At 49.5% G+C, this 27,798-nt stretch overlaps 1 protein-coding gene across 2 annotated transcripts in view; it reads right to left on the bottom strand.

The window, feature by feature from the left end:
- Window positions 1–27,798, bottom strand: part of RNF165 (ring finger protein 165) — a 293,800-nt gene that overhangs the window by 107,023 nt on the left and 158,979 nt on the right. Inside the window, exon 1 of one of the 2 annotated variants that reach the window (XM_010386821.2) lies at window positions 19,829–19,955. The exons of the other annotated variant lie outside the window; for it this stretch is intronic. Coding sequence (XP_010385123.1) covers window positions 19,829–19,889 — 61 coding nt within the window. The 5' untranslated portion in view covers window positions 19,890–19,955. Of the gene's footprint in view, window positions 1–19,828; window positions 19,956–27,798 lie in introns of those variants that run through there. 2 annotated transcript variants of the gene reach the window in all.

The raw sequence follows: 27,798 nt of genomic DNA, 5'->3' as shown, positions 1-27,798 counted from the left end.
ACGGTGTGGGAAGAAATGAAACAATTCATAAATTTGGGCAAAAGGAAGAAAGAAGTGGGGAGCCTGGTGAACACTGTGGCTCCTGCCTTCCTGGTTTAGAGTGAGAGTAGAGACTGAGATGTGGGGAGCTTGTCTTCTCCCCAGCTGAGTGATCTTGGCCAAGTCCCTTCCTCTCCCTGTAAAATGAGGGGGTGGGCTAAATATCTTTGAGGTCCCCTCCAGGCTTCCAATAAAACCCTGAGAGCTGGGTCTTGGTGAACGGGAGGCAGAGTTACCTAGGGCCCACCCAGGCCACCCCACTGCAAACCCCTGCTACTCCATCTCCCAACCCCAGGTCTCCGGGTCCTCGACATGGGCTGTCTGTATCTGGTTATCTCTTCTGGAGGGCCTGTTTATTTTCCCTTCTCAGAGCAAGGACCCGAGGCAGCAGCATGGGAGGGGGCCACAACGCTGTGGGAAGGAGCCAGAGGGGACCTGGTCCCCTGCCTGCCAGCAGCATGCGTCTCCGGGGCCCCGTCACTCCCACTCTCTGACTTTCAGAGTCCTCCCACATGCTTCCATTTGTAGAGGGATGGAGTGGGATTAAGGGTTTTTAGGTAACATCCCTTACCAGTGACAGTGGGGTAGCGGACGGGGAGCAAACCATCATTCATTGAGTGCCTACGACCTGCCAGGCACCTGTGCTAAAAGCTACACAGATCTCTCCACTCCCACAGCAACCCTGTCAGGAGGTCACAGACCCTTGCTCTCACCCAGCAGCCTGACTCACGGCCCAGCCATTGCACCTGGTGCTTTCCATGGACTCTGGCTGAATCTCCCCAACAATCCATGGAGGAGGTCACGATGACATCCCCATCTCTCAGATGAGAAAAGCGAGGCACCAAGAGGTTGAATATCTTGCCCAAGGATGTGCAGCTTTCATTCAGTGTCTACTGTTCACCACACCCTGGGCTGAGCACTTCACAGACATCATCACATTTTTAGATCTAACATTCTACTATAGTCTTTTGGATAAGATGGAAAACGCAAGCTAGTCATGAGACAGGAAGATTTGTAATGAGATGAGCAATCACATCCAATCACCACAGGCCGGCGGTTTGACACCACCTTGGAGGATGGCTTCTCACTTCCTACCTTGGGGATGTCTTTGTCTACTTGGGTGAAGCCATGGAGGGCATGCTAGTCCCACTCACAGTGCCACTTATGCAAGAAGGATAGACAAAGGAGGAGCTTCACCCAGGATCAATGTAAGACCTGACATGTGGGTTCTAAGCACCAACTGAGGCAGAGATGACCTACTGAGTGCTCCCCCATTATCTGTTCTCTCCTTCTGCGGTAATACAACCCCTGAATTTAGCTGGGCACATGGCCTTCAGTATATAAGACTTCTCAGCCTCCTTTACAGCTAAGGGTGGTTACATGACCCAGTTTAGCCAATGGGGTGTGAGTTGGGGTGACTTGTGCATGCTGTATCACGCTCTTTCTGACCTTTCCCTTCTTCCTCCATCTTGATGCTTGGAAAGTGGACAAAGGTGTGAACCATCCTGGACCATGCAGAAAAGGGCCACACCCTAGGGAGGGTGGAGCAACAAGAGAGGAGGCACCTGAGTCCTTGGCATTGAGCACCGCTCTAGGCTGTTGTGAGAGTTGCTATCCCTTTAAGTCACCTTTATTTTGGATCTCTATTACCACAGCCAAACTTACATCTGACCCAATAAACCTAGTCCACTAGGCTGGGACATGAGAGTCTCCGTAGCAGGTATTATCAGATTTGGGCGCTCTGGTCCACATGAATTAAGATTGGGACAGGATGATGTGTACCCAAAATAGCCAAGGCAAACTGAGGCTACATTAACAAAACTGTAGCTTCTAGGTGGGGAAAGAGTCTGATGGAGTCCATACTGACTGCCTTCCCATTTTATGGGCTTTGACCAGCTGGAGTTCATCAAGGTAAGCCTCCTGGATAGGATCCAAGGCCCCTGAGGAGAAGGGGGCCCTGGAGGGTTCCCAAATGTCTCCAGCAGAGCCCTGCAAAGGCTGTCAAGAGCCAATGGTGGGGAAGGGAAGGCCAAGGCCTGGGAGGCAGAGGACAGGGCTACCATCCTGGGAGTGACAGGGTCTGCCAGGCCACCAGGGCAGAAAGACTCCATTGCATTCTGAACGCTATTCACTCCAGAGGCTCCCAGGAAATACACCCACCCCTAGGAGAAAAACTGCCTGGGTGCACAGTGCAGGAGGACCTCTTCATCACCTCGAATTCTTGGGTACTCCATCCCAACACACACCAATAGATTTACCACTTGCTGAGGCTGCAATGTTTGTGTGCAGTGGATTCAGGTAACCAGGCCCTGCCCCCATGCTGGGACTCTGCCTCAGGTCATGGAAAGAGCATGAGCTTGGGATTCAATCTGGACTTAAACCTAGGCCTCTGTTTCCAGGCCATGTAACTGAGAACTGCCTAAGTTATCTTTCAGTTGGGTTTAATAAAAAAATAACTCAAAGATCAACGTCAGAGGACAAAGAGATGATGCCTATAAAGCCCCCGATGCGCCCCTCATGAGCTGATGTTTCTGTCCTGCTTAGCAGGAAGGGGCTGGGCTGCTGAGGGAGGATGGCAGGGCGGCTCCACAGGTGCAAGGAGACAGCCTTGGCAAACCTTACCATTTGGCTCAAGGACCCAATCTCTTTAACTTTTTGCTCGGGTCTATTATTTGCCAGCTCTTCCTCTTGTCTTTTTCTGCTCAGATATCCAGGGAAGGGGCACCTTTGCTTGGAACTGGGTGCACCTGGAGGGAACTGCTCCAGCCTGTCTCACAACCCATCCCTGCCCCCAGGCCTCAAACTCCAGACTGGAGGGAAGTCCCAAGCTCCATTCACAGAGGCGGTGACTCTGTAGGGCTAGGTCATCCGTATTTTAACAAGCTTCCAGATGATTCTAACTCAGTGTCCACTCCAGTGGGAAGCTCCTTGGCAGGGAGATCTTCTGGGGCCTCCTCCCAGCAGAGAAGATTGTGCATTCCTGCCTCCCTCCCCGGCTCTGCAGACTGGCACACCTGCCAGGGAGCCCCTCTGCTGCACATGAGCTCTGGGGTCTGCCTGCTTGGGGAGCTCCCGGCCCTCTGGTCTCAGCGCTGCTGGCATCTGCCATGATTTATGGCTGCATCTCCTGCACACACACCAGGGGCAGAGGGACTCAGCACACTGTTCACAAATTAAACCCGGCCCTCCTCTCCTCCCAGGTAATGGGCCCATCTGATGATGAAAGAGCTTATAAACGGCTATCGTCAAATTAATCTTGATGTCAGAGAAATAATAGCGGCCATAAATAAGACTGAGTGTGCCTGGCTCGCCAGCTTGTTAGGACACTTTATAAAGCAGGACAGCGATATTAGTATCATATGGTCTCTTTCATTCCCCCAGTGTGACAGCTGAGCACTAGCTAAGGAGTCTCTCAGCTACTGATGACCTCAGCCAGGTGTCAGTGCCACCAGCGAGGGTGGCAGGAGGAACGCCAGCAGAGAGAGCTGCTGGCCATTTCCTGGCCCTGCTGCTTCTTCCTCCACCTCTGCCCAAACTGTTCCTGTAACTGCTGCCGGGGTTCTTGGGGTTGGGGTTGCTCCCGGCCATGCTCGCCCCTCTTGACGCCCCTCATGTGACCCCCATACCTCAGCGCTCCCTTCTCTCATGCTCTACTGACATGGACCTCACGCTTCTATCCCAGCTGAAGACTCAACTCCTCCAGGAAGCCCTCCTAGGCCACACGGCATCCAAACAGAGCTTTGTGACGCTTGTTCTCTCCATCATAATGGGGAGCACACCGAATCAGCTGTGGCCTGGTACCACAGGCCCAGGCTCTGCAGCTGGCCTGCAGCTGTGGACACACTCATACGCATGGTGTTTTTCTGGATAAGGCCTCCATCTCCTGTTGAAATATTGTTTGAATTCAGCGATGGTAGGGGAGGGGCTTCATAGGGGCACAGGTGACATGTCAGAGAAAAGAAGGGGAAAGGAGTCCCTTCTGGAAACATTTAAGCCTCTATTTCTGTGGCTATGTATCATGGGGTGTGCATGTGTGTACATGTGTGTGAGTGGTGAGTGGTATGAGTCTGTGCATGTATTGGCATGTGGAATGTGGGTGTGTATATGTACTGTGTATTCTCATCTAATACAGATGCGTACGTGTAAATGAATGCGTGCTGCTGTTATAACTGTATGTGAACTGTGGATGAACGTGTAAATGCATATTGCATGGGGCCCACAGCAGGACAGGCATGTGTCAGGGTGACCATCTGGGTGCACGATGATGTGAGCGTCAGGTGCTGGTGGATCGTGGGCAGCGTATCACATGTAGCTGTGGGTTACTGGGCAAGGGGTGCCCAACTAGACAGGCAAGAAACTCCACTTCGAGGAGTCTGGACAAGGTCATAAATGGAAGATAGAAGGTGGGAAGGAAGGCCCTAAGCTGAATAGGGCTTTGGCACAGGGCAAGTGCCCCCCAGCCCTCTCCAGAGCTACGAACACTGGCAGCTTCCCCTGGCTGGCCAGCAAAAATGCCACTGGGAATGAGAGGCCGGCTCACCGCTGACCTCTCTCTACAGTCTTCTCTAGAGTAGGTGCTATGACTTGGATGTTTGTGTCCTCTCAAAATTCATATGTTGAATCTTAACCCCCAACGTGATGGTGTTAAAAGATGGGGCTTTCGGGAAGTGACTCGATTCTAAGGGTGAAGCACTCATGAATGGAATTAGTGCCGTTATAAAAGAGGCCCCAGGGGAGTCCCTCTCACCATCTGCCATGCAAGGTTACGGCAAAAAGGCAGCCATGTAGGAGGTGGACTCTCACCCGCCACAAACCTGCTGGCACCTCGAGCTTGGATTCCCAGCCTCCAGTACACTGGGAAACAAACTTCTGTTATTTATAAGCCACCCAGTCTATAGCATTTTGTTATTGCAGTCCAAATGTACTAAGATACTGGGTAAAGATGGCACTCTGGGAGGAAGACTATGGTGGGAAGTAATTCAGGCAGTCACCAATCCATGAGTCCCCTTTTATGGCTCTTTCTCAGTCTCCCTGCCTCTGCAGTATAAGGGAGTTCCTTCTGGCCAGTCTTGAGCTAGATGACCCAGTTCCCAGGCCAGCATTCCCAAATTGTGTTCCATGCAACCAAGTTCAAGGTACGCTTCTAGAAATCATACAGACACAGAGAGAGAGAGAGAGAGAGAGAGAGAGAGAGAGAGAGAGAGTTCTGTGGTCAGATAGTTTTGGGAAATGCTGCTAAAGCAAAACCAAAGGGCTCTCTTGGTTGCAGGACTTATCAGGGACTTTAATTTACTAATACACACTGGGACTTTCCAAGACTGGGATATAGTGTGTAGTGTTTCCAAATTGTTGGAATATGTACCTTTCTGCATAAACAACTTTTAACAGCTCAAGAGGCCCTGATGCTTGCTTGGACAGTGTGGAAAATGCTGCCCTAAGCCCCTACTTCAAGGGTCAGTCCCACCCCTGTGTCTTCCAGGAGGTCTCCCAGATACCACACCACTCTGCTCTTTTATCTGAAGTTTCCCACCCTCCCAACAGTAGCCCATGGCACCTCTTCCTTTGGAGGTAACTGTCCCAGCATTGCTTCACCAGAGTCTGTTGAAACTCCTGCCTCACTTTCTTGTGGCCTCAGCCCTTAGCTCAGGACATACAGAAGTTCTGAATAGACTATGTGCACTTTATTCTTGACAAAAGACAATCAACCACCAGCAACACTGGCCAACAGGCAAAGCTGCCATGTTGAAAAGGAGGGCCGACAAAGCCCCAACTTCCCTGCAGTCCATCAGCCCCCCAGCTCCCTGTCCCGGTGACCCCTCTGCATGACTCTCCTTCTCAGCTTGCCCTTCCCCTCCCCTCACCCCCGCAATCCCTTGGCCCACAACACCCTCACCCCACCTCTTCCTGGGCAACCAGATCCTTTACGACTCACCCAGGCATCAGCTACCCCAGGCATTGCCCTCCCCAAGATGTTTCCCGCAGGCTAAGAGAACACCCAGCACATACCTTAGGGCCATGCTCTTCCTGCGTCTGTCTGTTTCCCACGAGGCTCAGTATTTTTAGGGCAGGCAAAGTGCTTAGGAGGGTGCCTGGCACAGAGTAAGTGCTACGTGTGCATCTGCTACTGCTCTTATGGTTATTATTATTATCCTTGTGTCCCCCATGCCTGCACGGGGCCTGTTCCAACACAGGTGCTCAGTGCGTATGCGTTAGATGAGCTGAACAAAACCATGATCAAATTTGAGCCTCACTATCACCCTGCTGGGGGACTTTCTATAATTGTTTCCATTTTACAGATAAGAACACTGAGGCTCAGTTTGCCCCCTGCCCTTTATTTCCCTTACAAAATTCAATGTGCCTCCTAGGAGCAGGCAGGGGGACTCTGTGCATGGCAACTCCCTAGCAGGTAGCCACATAGAACAGTAAGGGTAGCCCCTACTCTGTGCCAGGAAGCATTCATGGTGGGTACATTACATCCACTGTCTCATTTAATCCTCACTCAACCTGGCAGGTAAGAATGAGTACCCTTTTCTGCAAAGAGCAGAACCAATGTCCCAAGAGGGTTGCCCACTTCAGAGGGAGGACACGAAGCCCCCAGCTCCCTCGAGCAGCAACCCCTCCACATGACTTTCTTTCAAGGGGTGGCACGGTGACCCATTGGAGCACTCAGGCAGCTCGGCTGGGCAGAGGGGCAGGAGAGGAGGCAGAGAATTTCAGCAGGATGGCCAGGGCCAGGGAATGGCAGGGAGGATGGGGACTGGAATGGAAGGGATGACAATGAAATGAGAGGGCCCGATGCTCCAGAAAAGAAAAAGAAAATTCAGACGAGGGTGACAGCCACAGGACTCTGACATTCACCTCTTGGATCAGATCTGGGCCTACATGGGAGAGGGGTAGGGAGCAGGGCTGACCTGATCACTCCCCAAGGCAGCAGAGCTACAGTTCTTCCTCCTCGGGAAACAGTTCCAGTCTTGCCTCCTCTGGGAGGTCCTCCTGATTTTCTGCAGGCCTCAGTGACCTCTCCCCGTCCTGTGCCCTAAGATACCTCCCTGCTAGGCCATACTTTCTGGCCAGCATGACCACTATTTGGCCATTCTTGTTGCCCGTTCTCCACCCACATCAGGAGTGTTCGGGGTCTTCCCAGTTAGGCTACAGGTCACAGGCTGTCTGTGCCAAAGCAGGTTCTCAGCAACTGCTTACACAATTAAGCTGAAACATGCCCAGCCCTTCCCTGACTGCCCAAGGGCCTGCTTTGCACTCGCCTAAGTCCCCTTAGACTGTCCCAGGCCTGAACAAGCAGAGGTGTGTTTGCACTGGGGAAGTGGGGTGTGTGGTGGGAGCTGGGAAATGGCTATCTTTTGCTAAATACTTCCCAGGATTTGGGGTGTCTCGTACTTTATGAGCATGAGAACTCCCTTTCATCCTCACCTCTCTGTGACATTGGTATTTACATCAACTATTTCCATTTTTTTAGGAGACTGAGGCTCAGAGAGGGCCAAAGTCCTGCAGCTGATAGGTGGTCAAGCTAAAGACCGCCTGATGGCAAAATCTGTGTATTCTTTGCTATGGCTTTGTTTCCCATTCCCTCGACCCCCAATCTTTCCTCAAGGAGACCCAGCAAACACAGCCCTTGACCTGCCTGGGACGAGGCCCTAAACCCAAGGGAGCTCTTAGTTTCTGTTTCGGGTGATTTAAAAGTTTTGGAACTAGAAAGCAGTGATGTTCGCACAGCACTGTGAATGTATGTAATGCCACTGAATTGCAGTACACTTTTAAATGGCTGAAACAGCAGACTTTATGCTGTATACGTTTTACTACAATAAAAAGAGTCCTGTACCCCCCCTCAGAAGATCTCCTTCGCACCCATTGGTGGGGTTCTCTTCGTCTCCTGGCCTCCCCTCTCAGGCTCTGGTTCCCAGGCCTGGCACACGTGAGGATCTGCCAACATGTTGAAATGCCATCCCTTCTCTCTATGACTAGTTAAACCCAAGCTGTCCTCAAGCCTCACCCAGTCATGCCTCCCACAAAGCACCCCATAGCTGCCATAGCTCGTGCCACTTACAAATGGCATTGAGCCAAAACCCAAAATGCCCACCAGCCCTCAGGGTTAAGAAACCGAGTTCCAATCCTGACTAGAGCTCCAAGAGCCAGCTCTGACTCTCCAGCCACTGAACAGCTTAGGTCCTCAAGCTCTGGGAAGATGAGGCCTTGGGCCGACCCTGAAGTGTTTCTGTCACTCACCCCGAGAAGGACCCAAATGCCAGAGGAGTGTATAGCCACCCCGGGAGTCGAGGCACAGCCTGGGCTGGCCTGCCTGAATGAAACGTCACCAAATTCTGTATTTTCATTCAAAAGTTTATGTAAAATTTGCAATTGGAGGTAGAAGAGTTGCTTGTTTAGTTTAATATAAACTTCATGTTTTCCCCAAATTGAGACATAAAACTAGAAACCGTGTCTATCCTACAGCAGGCCCAGGCCCTGTTTTGCCCTCGGAATCAAGATTCTGCTCTCTGCTGCACACACATCTAGTCCACCCTCTAGCCAGATGCTCCCCAGGTGCACCTGTGCAGGGATGGGCCCTGACTTAGGGAATACCCAGGAGATGGCTGAGAGACACGAGCTGAGAAGGTGGGAACCTGACGCCTCCCTCCTCCTTCCCACCACTTCTCCGCTGGGGGAAACTGAGACTTGTCAGGGACCTTCAGGATGGGACTGTGCCATCTCAGGTTAGCATCTGGGCTCCTCTCCCACCTTCTCAACCACACTCTCACCGCACCTGCCTGGGGAAGACCAAGCTGGGGTCTGGCTGCTGCCCCCTCACCCCACATGACCTCTCTCCCCTCACCCCCTCCCTTAGTTCCTTTCCTCCTGGCAGGGAGTGCTGGAGTCTTCTGGTTCCAGTGGGCCCAACCTTCCTTCCAGTTGTCCCTTGCTACCCTGTCCCTCTGGTTCCATGGCAGGTGGCAGCCAGCAGCCCTGCATCCCAGGCACCCCTGCATCCCAGGTACCCCTGCATCCCAGGCACCCCTGCCCCAGAGCAGCCTCAGCATCAGCTTGGCCAGAAAGAGTGTGGCAGGAGCTGCCTCCCAAGCTCAGCTTCCTTCCCGGCACAGCCCTTAGAGAGGGAGACAGGTCTGATGTCCCAATCCGCCCCAAGGGACATGAGCCCACCAGAGGGGAGGCCTAGGCCACAGCTCACCACCCTTGGTGTCCAAGATGAGGAGCTCTGGAGGGTGCTGACAGAACCAAGCCAAGGCTCTGGCCCAGCTGCCTCTGCTGTCTCCATCCTCAGCACAGAGTTGGGGACACACACACCTCTGGGCCATGCAAGGACTTGTTCTTTGGGCCCAAGTCCCCCACTGTCACTCCCTCACCTTCCCAGAATCTAACTTTTCAGGTCTGGTCAGCAGTCCCTAACATCATAGGCAGAGGGGGCAGGTATGGTCCCTTCCCCTGAGTCCATGCCTGCCCCTTCCAGGGAATGAGCCCACTGTGGAGGCTGAGGTCCCCTGTGGAGGCCAAGATCCCCCGGGGAAGGGCCATCCTTTGGCTTAAGGAAGTCCAGTGTCTCCACGCTGGGAGTGGGAGTGAGCACATTCTCCCATTAGCTCCAGGGAATTTGAGGAGTAGAAGCAGGTGTTCCAGGAGGTGGGTGGTCCTCGGGCACAGGCAGCCCAGAGGGGGCCCCTGAGCTTTTGAGGAGGGGGTGGCATGGGAGAGAAAGGCTGGAGCTAAGCAAGCTGGCTGGGGGTGGAGGGAGAAGGGGGAAGACATGGAGAGCGCCTCCATCCCTTCCCTCCCACTCAGCTTCAGAGGGGGCACAGCAGCTGTTCCAATGCTTCCTGCCCTTCCTTGAGACAGGTGTCCACTGAATTCTCACTTCCTCCCAGCCTCAGAGAGCTTCTCCACCCCCTCTCCACCTGCAGGCTGGTGCTGAGTCAGCAGCCACTGCTTCCTTTCCTAGGTGCAGTGAGGCCAGCACTTAGATCTGAGGGATACAGCGTCATCAGGGGAGGCCAACGTGGGTGACCGTCCCCCTCCCTTGCTGGCAGGGAGGACTTCCTGGAGGGCTCCGCTGCGCACAGCAGCACACCCCAGGGGCATGTTTCAAGGAAAGGACAGCAGAAGGAAGAAGCAGCATCCGGGGGAATGTCCCGCTCAGTGACCCAACCAAAGCAGCAGCACCAGGCTTATGCCAGCCCTGAGCTTGGGGTCAAGGAGCCTTGTGTCTGTGCTTCCAGGTTTAGCCCATGCCCTGGATGGACTACTAGCCAGGCAGGGGCAATTACTGCTCCCTTCCCACCTACTGCACAGTGTGACCTGGCCAGTGGAAGTTCACGTGCCTACTGAGTCCTAAAGCTCATGTGGCTACTCTCCCAATGAAAAAGCAAAAAGCAAAAAGGTGACGGGAATAGCAGCTCTTCTCACCACGAGGAAGGCAGTGTTTCACAGCAGGCAGGGGCAATTCAGCTAATTCCCTCCCTTGGCAGATAGGCAGTGAAGTCGCAGAGTACTCAGGCTTGGCCAAGACCTCACATGAGTAGTTACTGGCAGAGAGGCCATGAAGCCAGGACTATTTCCACTGTCCCACATGGCCTGTCTGAGCGCCACCACTGTGAAGAATACCAGTGATGATCTTCACTGTTGCCTTTGGCTGGCTTCTCGACTTGTTTCCTATGCATTACTTCATGTGACAAGTCCAGTAAGTCACAAGCCATAAGATGTACCCATTTGACTGATGGGAAAACTGAGAATTGATGGAAGAAAACTGACCTGTTCAAGATCACAGTGGAAGTTTGTGGACCAGAATCTCGGTCTCAGAATAGTTTATCCAAGTCGTATTCCTTTCCCCAGCCCTCTCTTATCTGCCTTCTCTCCACTTATTTGGGCCTCTCGATAGAAGGGGCTGCTGGTGGGCAGAAAGGAGTGAGAGTTGTCACACCTGATCCACTTACCGCCTCCTCCCCACATGGCTGGACAGCAGTCCAAGGGAGGTGGGTTAGAGCAGCACCAAGAGGCCTAGAACCTATGGCATGCGAAGCTAGCAAACTTGGCTGTTGAGCCACTATTCAAGTGGAATATTATGTAGCCATTAAAAGTGGTGCTTGTGAAAACAGCATAGCAGAATGTGAAAATGTCTGTGACATTAATGTAAAATAGGAAATAGAGAATGTAAAAAGTATACATATATTGTGTTTACAGCTCCACCCCCTCACCCCCAAAAAAGACAACAAATACATGAACAAAAATATGAAGGCATTTCACTAACATGATTGCAGAGGGATGGACTCCTATGAGATTTTTTTTTCCTTTGGTTTATTTTCTAAACTTTCCAGAATGTGATTCTATCATCTCCATGAAACAACATAGATACAATTTGTTAAGGCTTCAAGATAATCTAAGAAAAAATGCAAAACATGCCCTCACTTTGGGGATCAAAGCCTCAGGAAGGGGACACCTATTATTTCTGTGGAAATCAGGGCACAGACTCCACCTCCCTGGAATTCCCCAGCAAGCCGGCCAGGCCTGCTCTGAGACGGCATCTGAGGGTGACAAGACTCTCCACCCTGGGTTCCAATGCCCTGTTCACTTCCTACTCTGGAGAGTTTCTGGTCCACCACGCACCCTCCCTGTCTCTCAAAGTCCCCTTTTGGGACTTGTAAGGCTCAGGGTTGGGGGCCTAGACCCCCTTGAAGCTTGGCGGGCCATTAGCTGGAAGGAGCCTCTTCCACTGTGGACAAAGAGCCTAGCATTCAGAATTGGTCCCCCCGACTATGGCGGGAAAGCAGGGATTCCTTTCTCATTCTTGCCTTGGTCTTGACGAGGCTCCTCGGCACATGCAGGCCATGGCGGGCGGTGCAGGGGGCCATAGTCAAGTGTCCAATCGCCTGGGCTCCCCTTCTGGCTTAGCCATTTACTAGCTAGTCAGGAAGGGTGGCAAAGTCTTTCACCACTCTTGGCCTCAGCTTCCTCCTCTGATTCCCAATTAACTCCTCTTGGGCTGTGCCAAGGAGGAAATGAGATAACGGAAGAGAGAGCTTTGAATTGGGAAAAAACCCCTCCTTGCAGACAGGACCAATCTTGAGATCAGAGTCCCTGTCCTTGTCCTCAGTCCCCACTCCCTGCCCTCTCCTCTCCCAATATGCCACTGGGTGGGCTCCCTCCAGTTCCCTCTGCTCCCATGTGTAGGGATGGCCTTTTGCAAAGTAGTGGAGGCAAAACTCCTGGCACTTGCCCACCTTGGGGTCTGTCTTTTCAAGAAAGGCAAAGTTTGATAAAACTTGTTCCAACTGAGATTTCGGGACACTGATTGGTACAGCTCCAGGAGGAGTTCATATGGTAAGAAAGCTTGCTCAAGCGGTGACCTAAGCCAGTAAAGACACATGAGAATAACCTCATAAGGGTTTCAGGCATGAACAGAGAGTTTGTGGGGGACAAGTCGTGTGAGTATGAGGAATTTTTATTGTTGAAGTTCATTTCCTACCCCAACCAGGAATCTGTATGAAAAGGACTAGAAGTCTCAACTCCCAGACGTTGCCACAATCCCCTTCCATCTGCCACTCTGGCGTCTGAAGTTCTGTGTGCTTATCTGTACACTAAATTCAATTCTCCCCAAAATGGACTGTTCCTCTCATCTTCCCCATTTGTCTTCATGGTCTTATATTCTCCAAAGCACCCCAAAGACCTCCAGTCCCTCAGCCCCTTCCACATGGACTCAATCCTGCTTACTCCACCTTACAGTAAAGCCCCCGATGTGGGCCTTCTTCCCCTCCCCACCCCCCAAGCCTGCCCCACCTCCTCCCTGACCTCAGCCTCTAGCCCCATCTCTCTGTCATCAGCTGCAGAATAAACTGTTTAAACAGCCCTCTCCCCTCAGAGCTCCCAAAGGCCGAAGGAGCCAGTCCAAACTCTTCCAGAGGCCTTCAGAAACTAGCTTCAAAACCTCTTCAAGCCTTGTCTCCCACATTCTCCTGACCTCGTGCTCCTTAACTCCTGGAATTGTGCTCTGAGGAGAGGCATTCAAAGACAGGACAATAATCCCGGTGCTCCCTGTAGGCCTGCACATATGCCCCCCAATCAACACACACTCCTCCCTCCTGCTATGCACTTTCTGTTCTTGCCAAATCAGCAGAGCCACTGGCCTTGGCCAAAATCACTCATTCCCTCCACCTGGGGTGCTCTCTCCTCTTCCTCCTCCTCCCTTCTGTATACATACCACCCTTTGAGGCACATCGCAAACCGCCTCTGCAGCAAGCTCACCTCTGACCTTATTTGATCCCCTGGCCAGTAAACACCTACAGTTGTGAAGGGAAGGGGCAGCTGTCTGGCACATCCTAGGCACCTGCTGCGTGCGAGGTATCTTCTAATAGCGTAGACACAGCCTATCAGGTAGGTTTCATGGCAGTCATCAGTCATTGTTCAGAGGATGCTCAAAGCAGTGGCCTAAGTTCACCCTTTCAGGTCAAGACTGGGCTAGGACTCAAACCCTGGACTGCTCCATGCTCTTTTATCTCACCAGTCAGGACATTCCGCCACTCATGTGGACATTTTGGCCCAGAACATCTTATACAGTATCTAGTTTCCTAAGCATTCATCCCTCAACCTCAGCATAAGCCCCAGGAGGGAGGCACTCGGGTCTCCATTTCTTCTGTATCCCCCTTAGCGCAGTGTTTGGCCCCAAGTAAGTATTCAATGAACACTCATTAACTGAATGAACAAACAGGTGAGTAGGTGAATGAATGGACAACCAGACACATGGAGTACAGGCATTGCATGTGGTTTGGCTATGCGGTTATAAGTGTTTGCTTTTGGTTCTTAAATCATCCTGAAACTCTGAGTCTTTCCAAGATAAGCCCTCCCCCTTCCCCCAATTCTCTTGGAAATATATTGGTTGATCTGTAGCTAAACCATACCGGAAACTAATAAATACTAATTCATATTCATATAGTGTTAAGGTGGGAATTTTTACAAAGCTGTTTAGATCCATAGAGAAACTAGGGCACAAGTGTCTTGGAGATTTGTGTGACAATTGTGGAGTTGGATTGAGGGAACCAAAGTCACACCCTGAATCGGAGTCAAGGACCTGTTGTTTCCTGCCCTTTGTTTCAGATAAGGGGTCCTGCTGCCCTTGGATCCTGCACAGAACTATTGCTTCAGTAGCCTAGAAAACCATTAAATCTTCTAATGTGCCACTGCAGGATACTTACTTAAAGAAGGGAAGAACAGGGTGGGACAGGAGGTGAGAAAACTGCAAAAGGCGGGTGGTCCAGGCTCTGTCATCTGCACTTTAGGGCGTCAACACTCTTGGTGGTCTTTTCCCTAAATTTGAGTGATTAATAGTATTTGCTGGTTTGTGGAAAATTATTATTAAAGAAAACTCATTAACTTAGTGGGTCTTTCTGATGCTAGTTTCAAGAGAAGTTCTCTTGTTCAGAAAGAAGAACTGTGTTCCATCTTACTTTAAAGCCTATGACACAGGATTCCCTGAACTGATGGGTTTTCCAAAATCCTGAAGTCAAGGTGCTAAAACAGGTATGTGTCAGGTGGTTGAGAGAATAAATATAAAGAACAATGGCTTTGTAGTTCCTGAATCATCCAGTCACCAGGAAAGTCTCCTTAATATGTAAGTGTTTAGTTCAGACAATCTGGTTCAAACATTAAATGCACTGGATCCATTGCTAAAACATGATTTCCCATTAACCCACAGCTTGCTATATTATTACTAGGTTACTAGCCATCCTCAAAATGTATTCTCAAACAATTCTGACATACTTAACAAAAATTTAGAAAAATGAAATCTTGGAATTGGTTAAGATTGATCTAACGAGCCACTGTTCTCTAGGGCAAATATGAGAGTGATCACTTGATTCAGGGTAGTTTTACTATTGTTGAGGTTGGATTGGAGTGGTTTGCTTTGCTTTCTAAGTCTCGTGTAAATGAAAATTTAAAAAGAAGAAGAAGAAACAAGCAAAATCTTCAGAGGACTAGCCTTGTAGACCTATACCTCTCCTCTCTCACAAACTACAGCAGGGCCTCCACTGGGAACATCCATGTGTGTCCATGTGTCACAGTAAATCAGCTCAGCTTTCCCACCGGGGCTGGGAAGAGCACGAGAACAAAGGGCCAGAGCAGAGAGGGCAGCCATGGGGGGAGAGGAGAGTTGCATGAAGCCACAAAGAAGGCAAGGAAGTGCTGTGGTCAGGCAGGGGTGCGCCCGCCAGCGAGGAGCAGGGTGAGCCCCCGGGAGTCAGTCAGCCCAGGGGAGCAAGGACGAGGCACACTGGCCAAAAGAGGAGCAGCTCCAAAATGATGACACTTTGAAATAACCGGGAATTTCTTTAATCAACTCTTTTCCTCAGTGTCTAGAATGCTTCATTTAGCAAGGCTCCTTCTGGGCTGAAATTGAATAGGTGTAATTGACAAATGGCTGAATTTGGGTTCCACTGGGGGGGGGGGGGCGGGAATACCTCTCCACTGGCTTCTCCAATGTAATTATGGAAAAAAAGACGTTTTGAGGGTTCTTTTTCCAACTCAATTTTGGGTTAGGTCCTGACTTTGCTCCTGATCTCCCCCTCCCCCTTCCCCACCTCAACACACACTTAGACAATGGCTGAGATCTTAGCTGTCTTTCTCTTAAGAGAGGCCCTAGGGCCATAGATGAAGCAGCTGTCAGGAAACTAGGCTATAATCAGCTTTAACTGGCTCACAGCCTGCAGAGGGCACAGACCCTCTTATTCCTACAGTAACAGGTCCACTGTTGGCCCTGGGATAGGGGTGGGAGTGGTCTGAGTCAGTTTCTGTTTCAAACATCTTCCTTATCCAGGATCTCAATACAAAACTTACATTGCAAGTCCTAAAAATTTAAATATGCACATAGAAGAGGGTACTTTAAAATTCCAGATCATGGCTTCAGCTACATGTAACATGTCACCCCCAGCATGATTTATAAGGACAGTAAATCAATGAGACAGCAAACAGAAAAGTTAAAACACAACTCAAAATGGGTTTTTAGGCGAGTCTGAAATGCTACAAGATTGCTAGTTAAGAACAGTATCCCTTTTCTCAACCTAAGTGTTATATCCCCTTCTCTTCACCAGCATCAGAAACCCAGTGCCCACGTATCTGGAAAACTAAGATGAAATGTGGAGGCTATTGAGTACACAGGTGGCCAAAGGTAGGGGTTCTCTCTAGGCAGGTGAACTGTTTCAGTGTAACAGGACAACTGGCCCCTCCTATCGCCCCAGACATCTATTGTGAAAAGATATGGACTAAATGAGATTAAAGTCACCATATCTGTACCACAAAAAAATAAAATAAAATAAAGTAAAAAGAAAAGGCATTCACTCAAATCTTACAATGGGAGGTGGGAGTGGTGGGTGGGTGAGGGTGGGGATAGAAAAGCAAGGGGGAAAATCTAAACAGCAGGATACAACAATAAATGGGAAAACAGCAAGAGAAAAAGCACACTAGGTTAATATAGGAAAACTAGTTCTTTATTGAGAGATTGTATATTAGTATTAGTGGATTCTGTGTGTAACAATGTCGTCATGCACACGATACAAAAAAAAAGGCTGGGCCCACCATGCTTCGGAAGGGCAACAGAACAAAAGCAGCGTACAATGAGCAGATGGCCCGGGCTACACGACCACAGTACGTTTCAGCAGGGTAACATCTCTAACCGAGCGCTGTACATTGTCAACTGGGGGATGTAAAAAAATACAGATCATGCTTTAGTTTTAGTACAAGAAAAGGTGAAAAAGATACACAACCAAAAGGATATTTGATACAGAAAAAATTACCCACAAAATAAGAACAGGAAGTAATTCAGCACAGCAGAACACGCTACCCCTGTTTAATGGAAAACCATTTTGCTAGGATTCTTTTTTCTTTTCTTTTCTTTTCTTTTTCTCTTTCTTTTCAGATTGCCAAATGGCAGTCCGGGGAGGCTATCTGGGACTTTATTTTGGAAGGGCCCTCAAAGTAGGGGCCTTATTCTTTCATTATTGCTGCTGTTTTGTTTCCGTTTTCAAGCAGGTCTGGCTGGCGAGCAGCAGAAGGGAGCCGGCTGTTAAAGGCGCAGCTCTGAGGGCCGGGGCGGATGTCCAAAGATGCTCTTGACATTGTACAATTAAACAATTAAGATACTATGGCCACAGCTCCCATTTAAGCCAGGGACCTTGGTGCACCAAGTTTTCAGAGGCTATGGTATAGCAGCAACTGTCATTTCATCAAAGATTTTTTAAATACATATGTTTAATATTTTTTGCCTCCAACTAAGTGCAATCCTCAGTTATGCCTGGGCGCTGCCAAGAAGCTAACTGACAGCCACCCAGATAACTGAAAAATGGGGTGCTGCAGCCTCTAAGCCAAGGCAAAAGGAATCCACTTAACAGGGATTTACAGTGCAATGTACTCGGCTAAACAAGATGAAGATACAAAAATGGTTATTTCTCTACATCTATTCTGAAATGGCCTACATCCTACACTACTACAATGGAAACTAAAAAGAACAGATTTAAGCTGGCAGACTCTCTAATAGTTTTACAAGAAGATTGTGGTTTAGGACCTTGTTGAGTTAAGCATTAGTATCCTCTATCGGAAGGTCATGAACTCTTATCACATTGTGCTAAATTTTACCCACAGACCAACTCACCCCTCAGCCCTTGAATTTCCTGTGGGCGTGTTTGCCACGAAAGTAAACTTTAACTGATGGGCAGAATTTGTGTTGTTGGATTTTCTTGGGGGGCGGGGAGGGGCGGTGAGGGAGAAAGTAGTATTAAAAATAAAATTTAAAGGCAGCTGAGCAATTTGAATTTCAAAACATGGAATCAGCATCCTGCAATGGTATTTAGAGATTGGTGGTATTAATGAGGATGGTAATGATTTAATCAGGATAATTATACTTTCAGGCTCAACATCCTTCTTAATCATTTTTGAATTTCTGCCTAGTGTAATGTTCCACACCCGTTTTAAGAGGAAATGCCAAGTAATAAGAGATAATTGTGTATTGAGGGAGGGGGTGGCATTTCAAGGAGATCGCATCCAGCCCCCCTCTTTCTTCCTCACACACCCACTCCCCCTCACCCCCATGGCTAGGCTGGCCTGAGATAGGGGATACTGCCGCTTAAATAGCAATGCCTTCCTCAGATGGAGACAGGAAATGGTTAAGAGGGTGTCACAATACAGCTAAATGCGGAGGCAGAAGGGTCACAGCGCACACAGCAGCGAGTTGACCATTCACTGAGCTACACAATGAAGAAAAAAAAAGATTTGATAAATGCAGAATGTCATCATTCTATCATCACACAAAAAACTGCGGTTCAAACAGGCCTAAGGGGGCCAAGCTTGCCTTTTAGGTTCTGGGGAGAGGCGCGGGGCTGGGGACAGCTGGGCTGGATAAAATAGGGCTGGGCTTTCCTTTTCTTGCCCAATCGGGCCCCTGGGGCGCACTAAAGCGCTGGCCCTGCGACCCCACCCCCCACCCCGACTTGGTAGAGGAGCCCTGGTCGGCCAAGGGAAGACATCATTCTGTGTGTGAGGGAGTGGGGAGAGGGGGAGGAGGGCCTGAGCCAGCAGGGATTTAAGCAGACGTGGAGTGGGAGAGGATAGAAGAAACATTTCCAAGACGAGAAATGTGAGTCCAGAGGCAGAATACAAAAAAGAAAAAAAAATGAATCTAAATGCATCTCGGATTTGCTTGGGAGGTGGGAATTTTTTATTAAAAGAAAATGAAAGAAATGTGGAGTGGAGGTGGGGAGAAGAGGGGAAAATCAAGCTATTGTTGCAGCAGAATGTGAGGGAGAGGGGATGTGGGGAAAGGGGACCGTGCAAACACACCCCATTTATCACAGTTAAAAACAAAGCCCGCGCCGGGCCGCTGCTTTGTCAACCGCTGCCCGGGGCAAAGGCCTGGCGTGGGGGCAGCTTCCCACCTCATCCTCACACACAGCGCAACACCCAAGGGCCGGACGCCCGGCTCCGGCCGGGCCCAGAGGGGCACGGCAGCGCAGGTCTGACTCTCCGAGGCGCGCGCGCACACACATGCACACACACTCACATACACACACACACACACACACACACGCCCAAGCATCTTGAACCCGTGGATGCAACTGTCATACAAAGATAGTTGCGGGGGGCGGGGTGAACAGGGCAATAGCACAAGGGCGATACACAAAAAGGGTTAAAAAGGAAAAAAAGATGGGATGGAAAATCGTGCAAGTGCCCACGAAAGGGTGGGAGGCTGGGGTATGGGATAGGGCAGAGACCCAGGTCCCAGCTAGCCAGCCATCGGTACTAATGACCAAAAAATGAAGAAATACAAAACACACATAACACAAAACACACATATACCTCAAAAAAAGCAAACCACTAAAAACCAAGCATGCTCTCGCGCCCGCTCTCTCTCATACACACACACACACACACACACACACACACACACACACACACACGGTCATGTATCTTTCTCCTTTCGATCATACAGGGCTAGGTATTAGGGGAAGGGGCTGTGATTTGGGGGAACCACGTCCGCCGCAAAGAATAAAAAATGGGGCTGGGGAGGAAGGGACCCAAATTCGCCAAACCCTAACTTCACTACAAAAGCTCCCACGAGGGCGGCCGCCCCCACTCTCGGGGGTCCCCCTAAAAGGGGTTGGGGGAAGCCACCGCTCGCCCTGCGTCCTCGCGGGTGTGCCCTGAGCCCCCGGCCGCCCGCGGCGCCCGCCCCCGCCCCGGTGCCTGCCGCGATACACGCTCCGAAGCAGACCCCGAAAGGAAAAAGCGATACCTCTGTTTCGCACAGAGCCAAACACTGGAAGCACGAGATAGCCGACGTGGACCAGGACCATCCTGGCTCCTCGCGCGGCGGCGGCGGCGGCGGCGGCGGCTGCGCGCGGGCCCTTTGTGGCGCGGCTCCGGGGCGCGGGCGCGGGCGGCGGCGGGGCTGCGGGAGCCGCCGGGGCGGGAGGCGGAGCGCGGGGCGCGGGCGGCGGTGGGGCGGCGGCTGGCGGGGAGACAGATGGCCCATGGAAAGACTCCCTTCCCGGCCCCTCTCGACATTCAAAGGCGCTGGGGCCGCAGCTGCCGCCACACAAAGGCGCGCGCAGCCAATGGGAGCGGAGCGCAGCGCGGCGCGGCCTCGCCGGAACCGCGGGGGACAGCGGGGACCGCGGGCGCGCGGGTGGCGGGGGGAGGGAGCGGTGACGGCTGGAAGGGGGCGGGCGGCCAATCGCCGCGGCCCGCTGCGGGGCGCGAGGGAGGGGTCAGCCCCACGAGACGCGTGGAGCCCAGCGCGGGTCCCTGGCCTCCCGCGGGCCGGAGCGCGCGCGCGTGAAGCGCCCCTGCACAGACATGGGCGGCGTGAACACGGAACGTGCACACATGGAGAGGGACGTGCACTCAGACATGTGGAGGTGCATTCGTTAGTGCAGAGACACGGGCACGAGCGCCCTTAGTGCACACGACCCTGAGGTCCCTGCACACCGCGCACGGGTCACTCGGGGACGTGCGCTCGGAGGCTGGCGCACGTGTAGAGCCTGACTGCGGGCACAAGGGAAGCTGGAATGCGAACAAGCAGCCGCAAACAGGACCCAGGCACTGTCACACAGACATGCACACACCAAACGCCTTGTTAACGCAGGACACGTGCCAAGAGCGCATTCTCAGAGACACACAGAGGGGACACACGATGCAGACACAGGTTAGACATGCACGCTTCCCAGGTTCTCTGCCTGGCGCACCGCCTCGTTGCTCTTGGAGAGCACAAAGCTCACAATAATTATTTGCGGAATTGAAATTCACTCATTGACTGAGGTCTTTGCCAACAGTCTACACAGAGGCACACTGCCCAGAAAACCCAGGGCCACTCATCTACCTTTTGCCCTGATCTGAGACAGGTACACCCAGCCATGTGCACAGACACGCCCACTTCCACAGTCAGCCGGCAGATATGTAACATCAGGCACTGCGGCTCCTGCAAATTCACACGTGGAGGCACGGCCACCGTGTCACATGTGCCCTGTGACAGTACAGCTGGGGACAAGCAAGACCCAATCAAAGAGGCTTCACCGCAAGCCTTGTTGCCAGGAGGACAACTGAGGCGGTGTTCTTGCAAGCTCAGCCAACCTCCTGTGAAAACTCCCAAGGCAACCCTAGGCCTCTGATCCGGCTCACAGTCCACACACTAAGGCCAGACAATGCTTCAGTGGCCCACCCACGGGCAAAAAGACAGAGGATATTCCCTACATCGGGACTTGTCTTCAAAACCCAGTGGCTTCTTTATTTAATGAGTATGATAAATAGGAGATGGTAAAAATCACAATATGTGGAGCTGGAAATAATCTAATCCAATCCCAACCTGCCCTCACCTTGGAAAAGGAGGGTCATTCGTTTAATCCATGCTGTGTTAAGTAAGGGCATAGGGATCCAGGGTGATCCAGATCTGCCTAAGATCCCAACTCTTGGAGGCCAGAGAGGGCCTCAGAGATGCAAATGGGCAATCACCATAGAGCCTGGTCCATGCAGAAGTGGGCAGCATGGGAAGGGGGCAAACAGGGCACCTTGGAGGGGCACCCAGCCCAGTGGGTGGCAGGGAGAAGAGTTGAAGTTGACTCCAGGAAAGTGACTTCTAAGGCTTTTGAGACTTGAAGAATAAGGAATGGGATAAGTGAGATGAGGCAATGGACAAGACAGCAAAGGGAAAACCACAGCCTGGCTTTATCCAGACAGCTACCATATTCCCCGTGGCAAGGGCAGAACCCAGGGTGCACCATTCTCTCTCCCACAAGCACCTGGATCCCTCAGGCCTGAGCTCTCTTTCCCACCCTAAACTCTGGCTGCCCCTAGAGAACTCAGGCATGAAGACAGCCAGCGGCAAGTCTCCCAGCAACAGTCCAAGTCTCACCCTAGGCAATTTTTTTCAACCCACTTCTGCCACCAGCTCTTTCCTTTTTTCATTATCTGATAAATAAACACAATGCCACCACTAATTGAAATCTGAAAAAAAAATGAAAGGACTTTAACAAACACCTAACTACTCGAATAGTTTCCTGTTCTATTTCAGGCTTGGCCAATATGCATATATATCATAGTTGTCATCATAATCTACATATTTTTCATCCTGCTTTTTAAACTTAACATTTTATCAGAAACATTTTCCTGTCCTTTTACGTAGCCATTGTAATTATCATTTCAAATGTTTTTATATATTCCAACAAGTGAATGAAATTACTTAATCATACCTTATTCTAGGGCACTTAATTTGCTCCCAGTGTTCCATTATTACAGATCATACAATAAACTTCATGCATATGGCATCTCATTTTGATTGAACTATAAACGTAGAATAAACTTGTAGGATTGACATTCATGAATTGACAAATATGGAAAACTTTATGGCTCTTGGCACAAATTGCTTTGTAAAAAGTTAAAACTCATTGTCAGTACTATCAGCAGTATGTATATGGTATGCCAATTTCTCTGTGCAACCTTGCTAGTTTTGGGTGGGCATTCTTTTCTAAAAATCTTACTTCGTACCAGAGCAGCTCGCAAAAGCTTATGATTACCCAATCTGACGCTGACAGGAAGGTGGTTAGGGTTCAAACTCTGTAATCTGATTGCCTGGCTTCACATTCTGCCTCTGACACGTAGTAGCTCAGGCAAGTTATTTAACTCCTCTGGGCCTTGGTTTCAACATCTGTAAAATGGGCTTGATGATAGCAACCTTCTTGGTGGGGTTCTTGTGAGAACTAGATGAGTTAATATTTGTAGAGTACACAGAATCGGGCCTGGCTGTTCGGCTCTTCGTTGTCTCCCTTCACTTCACCATCTCTCCTTGCTCACCACCTCTTGCCATCCAATTGCTATTTATGATTGCCTAGTTAATGCAGTTAGTGTAAATTATGCTATAGCATGGAACATCCCTCAGGCAAAGGCAATCATCAAACAGACCAGCAATGCAAACCAAGGGAAATCTATGAGTCCACCTAATAATTGCATCCTTCACATTCGCACATCAGAGAAACGTGACAGACAGATGCCTGCATTTGTCAGTACACCAACATACAAACACAGGCATGAGCCTCCTGCTAAGAAGGAATTTTTGTGGATTAGGAGGAGGAATTTCATTTTTAATGAAAACTTGTCAACTACCTAACATTTCTCAGCCCCAATACACCCAACTGTGTAATAGGGATTAGCACAACCCCTGCCAGACCTACCTTATAGGTTTATTGTGGGGATTCAGTGAGAAAGTAGATAAAGAATCTGAAAACACACACACACACAAACAGAATTCTAGACGCATAAATACAGTGATGTCTCCAGAATGAAAGTCGATTATTGTCTTACCCATCTCTTGTTTTTCAGATGAGGAAACTAAAGCTCAGAAGGTTGTAAACAAGGTCACAGCCATTCAATGGGTGAGCTAAAACTAGAATCCATATTTCCTAGCACATAGCCTAGTCTTGCTTCTACTTTCTGTTTCCATCAGGCTAGGATAACTGTTTTCCACTCTCCCTTCCATGAACTAAAGTCCATAGAAGTACAGTAAAGCACATTTCTGGAGTAGAAAGATTTGTAGAAATATTCCATTCTTCAGGGTTTTTTCCTTTGTATGTTCTGCACCCCGTCAGTCCCCGCCAAAATCAATACCTAGTGCATGTTTGTGGCATAGCATGTAAGGCTCAAGAAGTATAAAAAAACGAAAGTGAAGGTTGATCTATAATTCCTAATCCAAAATGGAAAAACATGGCCTTAGAGGATGGAGAAAGCGCTGTCACTTTGGTCTCTGACCCACACTTCGAATCCCCACTCTCTTTTGGCTCCACTATGGCCACCTTCAAAAAGATTTCTATAGATCATCATGTTTCTGGGACCCAGAAGTATCTGTTTTAAGAACAGCTCTTTTGGAGCTCAACATTACATGTAGGTTATGACCACATTGTCCTTTAGTCAACAAATGAAAACAAACCCACCACATCAGTCACGTAGATAACAAAAATGTTCAAGAATGATGACAGCATTCCTGCTCTTCTCCATGTTTTGTTGACATCAAGTTGACACAGCTTTCAAAAGCTGTGCAAAACAGCTATGCGTCAATCAGTGAACCCCCTGGGACTGGTGTCATGACAGCCCTGTGCTGAACGTGGCAGGGATTCTAGATGCAGCCTGCTGCAAAAAGAGGCATGGCCCCAGGCACTGATGGCTGCTGGGGAGCCAGGGCATAAATACAAGAAAGTAAAGAGTAATCAGGACGGGCTGCCCATAACCAAAGATGATGGTGAGTCAGACAGAAGTCAAGGTAGGCCTGAATACTCAGGAAATCCTTTGGATGGATCAGGGGAGGTGAGAACCCTAAAGTGAGGGTCTATTTTGAACAGGCTAAGAAAATGGGAGTGGCATTGAGTCAAGGAGGCAAAATATGAACAAAGGCCCAGAATTAAAAGCAGAAGGAGAAAGAGAAGGAACTGGATCCAGGCGTGGTGCCTCACGCCTGTAATCCCAACACTTTGGGAGGCCGAGGCGGGCGGATCACCTGAGGTCAGGAATTCGAGACCAGCCTGGCCAACATGGTGAAACCCCAACTCTACTAAAAATACAAAAATTAGCCAGGTGTGGTGGTGCATGCCTGTAATCTCAGCTGGTTGGGAGGCCGAGGCAGGAGAATTGCCTATACCTGGGAAGCGGAGGTTGCAGTGAGCCAAGATGGTACCACTGCACTCCAGTCTGGGCAACAGAGTGAGACTCCATCTCAAAAAAAAAAAAAAAGGAAAAAGAAGGAAAAGGAACTGGAAAAGGTGGAAGTGGAGGGGAGGGGGAAGAGGACGAGGAGGAGAAACAGGAAGAGGAAGAGGAGGGAGGAGGTCAGAGAATAGGAGAAAGAGAGAGAGAGAAGAGAAGCAGCACCTTGGAATGAATGTGCTATATAGGAAGGAGCTCAATGTTCTTGTGCCGAATTGGGAACCTGGGTCATGGAAAGTGTGGAAACAGTGAGGACTGCACCATTTACTCACATGTTCACTGCACAGTCACTGAGCAGAGCCCTCTGCATCAGGAAGTGCAAGGGATACAAGATAAGATGAATGAAACCACTTCAACCCTCAAACAGTATGGGCCAACAGGAAATGAAGCAGGTACCAGGGTCCACAATCCCCTTCTCCAATGTAATTGGGAAATTATCTGAGCACCCGGCTGCCCAGGTTAAATCCCAGCTGAAGATCCCAGACTCCCTGGCAGTGAGGGGGCGTTGTATGATTAAGTCCTGGGGACAGGAATGAAGATTGTGGGATGGCTTTCACAGAAGATAAAGTTCGCTTGGAGGATGCTAGAAATTGGTAAATAAAGAGAAAGAATCAAGCATGTGTCCTGTCTTTCCCATACAAACTCTATTATTTTAAGATAATGAAATATTTAATGAGAGAAATTTCTTTTTATAGAAGTATTGGCAAATAAATAAAAAATGATATCATGAGTATGTCATCTTGATGAAATAAAAGTTCTAGGCAATGACCATTAATGGCTGCTAATATCAGCAAAAGAGAGACAATGGCCCATGATGCGTTTCTGATAGAACACACCACCACCCATGTGGTGGTCTTTCCAGAAAGTGAAACCTGAGCCTCATGAAAGCTCCAGATCTAATTTCCAATTGTTAGGAAGCACAGGAAACAAAGAAAAGCAGTAAAAGATACCACTGGGATGCAATCTGCAAAATTCAGATTGAGGAAACACTGCAGGACAAACCAACCATTTTCTTCAAAAATCAGATTAACAGGTGCTAAAAGGAGATGGAGGGGGAGCCTACAGAGACATAAGGGATCTATCAACCAAATGCAGTGTTTAGATTTTCATGAGATGGGATTAGAACAAGTAAACTATAAAAATAATTGGGGGCCAGGTATGGTGGTTCAAGCCTATAATCACAGCACTTTGGGAGGTCAAGGCAGGAGGATCGCTTGAACCTAGGAGTTCGAAGCCAGACTGGGCAACATGATGGAATTCCATCTCTACAAAAAATACCAAAAGAACTCTCTGAATGTGGCCAGCTACCCAGGAGGCTGAGGTAACTTAGCCCAGGAAGCTGAGGCTGTAGTGATCCATGCTCGCTTCACTACACTCCAAATAAATAAATAGTAATTGAAGAAATGCACACTGGATATTAATGATATTAAGGAATTATTGGGGTATTTTTAGGTGGTATAATGATATTATGGTGATGTTCACTCAAAAAAACCCTTACACAGTCAGTTCTCTTTACCCGCAGGTTCCACATCTGAAGATTCAACCAACTTTCGGTTGCAAATATTTGAAAAAAATATATATACAAATAACAATACAACAATAAAATTAATACAAATTTTAAATTAGTATCACAACTATTTTCATAGCATTTGCATTGCATTAGGTCTTATAAGGACTATAGAGAGGATTTAAAGTATACAGGAAGGTGTGCATAGGTGATAAACAGATACATGATTTTATGTAAGGGACTTGAACATCCTTGGATTCTGGTATCTGCAGGGGTCCTGGAACCAATTCCTCCACAGATACTGAGAGATGACTGTATTTACAGATGCTTTACAGATTATATTAAATGACATCTGGATGGTTCTCTCTCTTTGAAAAAGGAGAGGGGTCAGTGAGAAGCTGTAGCAATGAAAATAGATTGGCATTGTGTTGATAACTGTGGAAACTGGATGAAGAATACATAAGAGAGTTCGTTGCATTATTCTCTCTACTTTTGATTATATTTGCAATTTTTTTCAAAAATAAAAGTAAAATAGGCCAGGTGTGGTGGCTCGCGCCTGTAATCCCAGCACTTCAGGAGGCCGAGGTGGGCAGATCACTTGAGGGCAGGAGTTCGAGACCAGCCTGGCCAACATAGTGAAATCCCGTCTCTACTAAACATACAAAAATTAGCCGGTGTGGTGGCGCACACCTGTAATCCCAGCTACTTGAGAGGCTGAGGCACGGGAATCGCTTGAACCTGGGAGGTGGAGACTGCAGTGAGCCGAGATTGTGCAATCACACTCCAGCCTGGGCAGCAGAGCGAGACTCTGTCTCAAAAAAAAAAAAAAAAAGGAAAAGAAAGGAAAAAAAAGTAAAAAAGCTGGCACATATCCTTGCATTCTGCAGGCACACAAAAAGATGTTATCCCTGGGTGGGTAAGTTAGGAAGCAGTGCTCTTTCTCACATCTGACACAGACGTAGGCCAGGAGTTCAGGCTAAATTTTAGTCCCCACTCACTCCCTTGGAGGGTCTCCCCTTTGCCACTGAAGCCCTCCTTGGATGGTCTCCCCTCTGCTGCTAAAGTCCTCAGAAACACAGACAGCTCCCACTCACCACACATGGCTGGAAAAATAAACTCCTGTCTTGTTTAAGCTACTGAGACTTGGGTCTCTGTGTTCATGCCAGATCTAATCCTAACTGAAGGTAGATGTCATTTGTACCCTAAAACAAGTCATTGAAAATACTGCAGTTCAGGCGCGGTGGCTCACGCCTGTAATCCCAGCACTTTGAGAGGCCGAGGCAGGCAGATCACAAGGTCAGGAGATCGAGACCTTCCTGGCTAACACAGTGAAACCCTGTCTCAACTCAAAATACAAAAAATTAGCTGGGCATGGTGGCGGGCGCCTGTAGTCCCAGCTACTTGGGAGGCTGAGGCAGGAGAACGGCATGAACCTGGGAGGCAGAGCTTGCAGTGAGCCGAGATAGCGCCACTGAACTCCAGTTTGGGCGACCGGGCAAGGGCAAGACTCC

The sequence above is a fragment of the Rhinopithecus roxellana genome, chromosome 21 (genome assembly GCF_007565055.1).
Source record: "Rhinopithecus roxellana isolate Shanxi Qingling chromosome 21, ASM756505v1, whole genome shotgun sequence".
NCBI classification, from domain to species: Eukaryota; Metazoa; Chordata; class Mammalia; order Primates; family Cercopithecidae; genus Rhinopithecus; species Rhinopithecus roxellana.
Note: the sequence above shows the minus strand (reverse complement) of the source record. Positions and strands in the feature narration are given on the sequence as shown.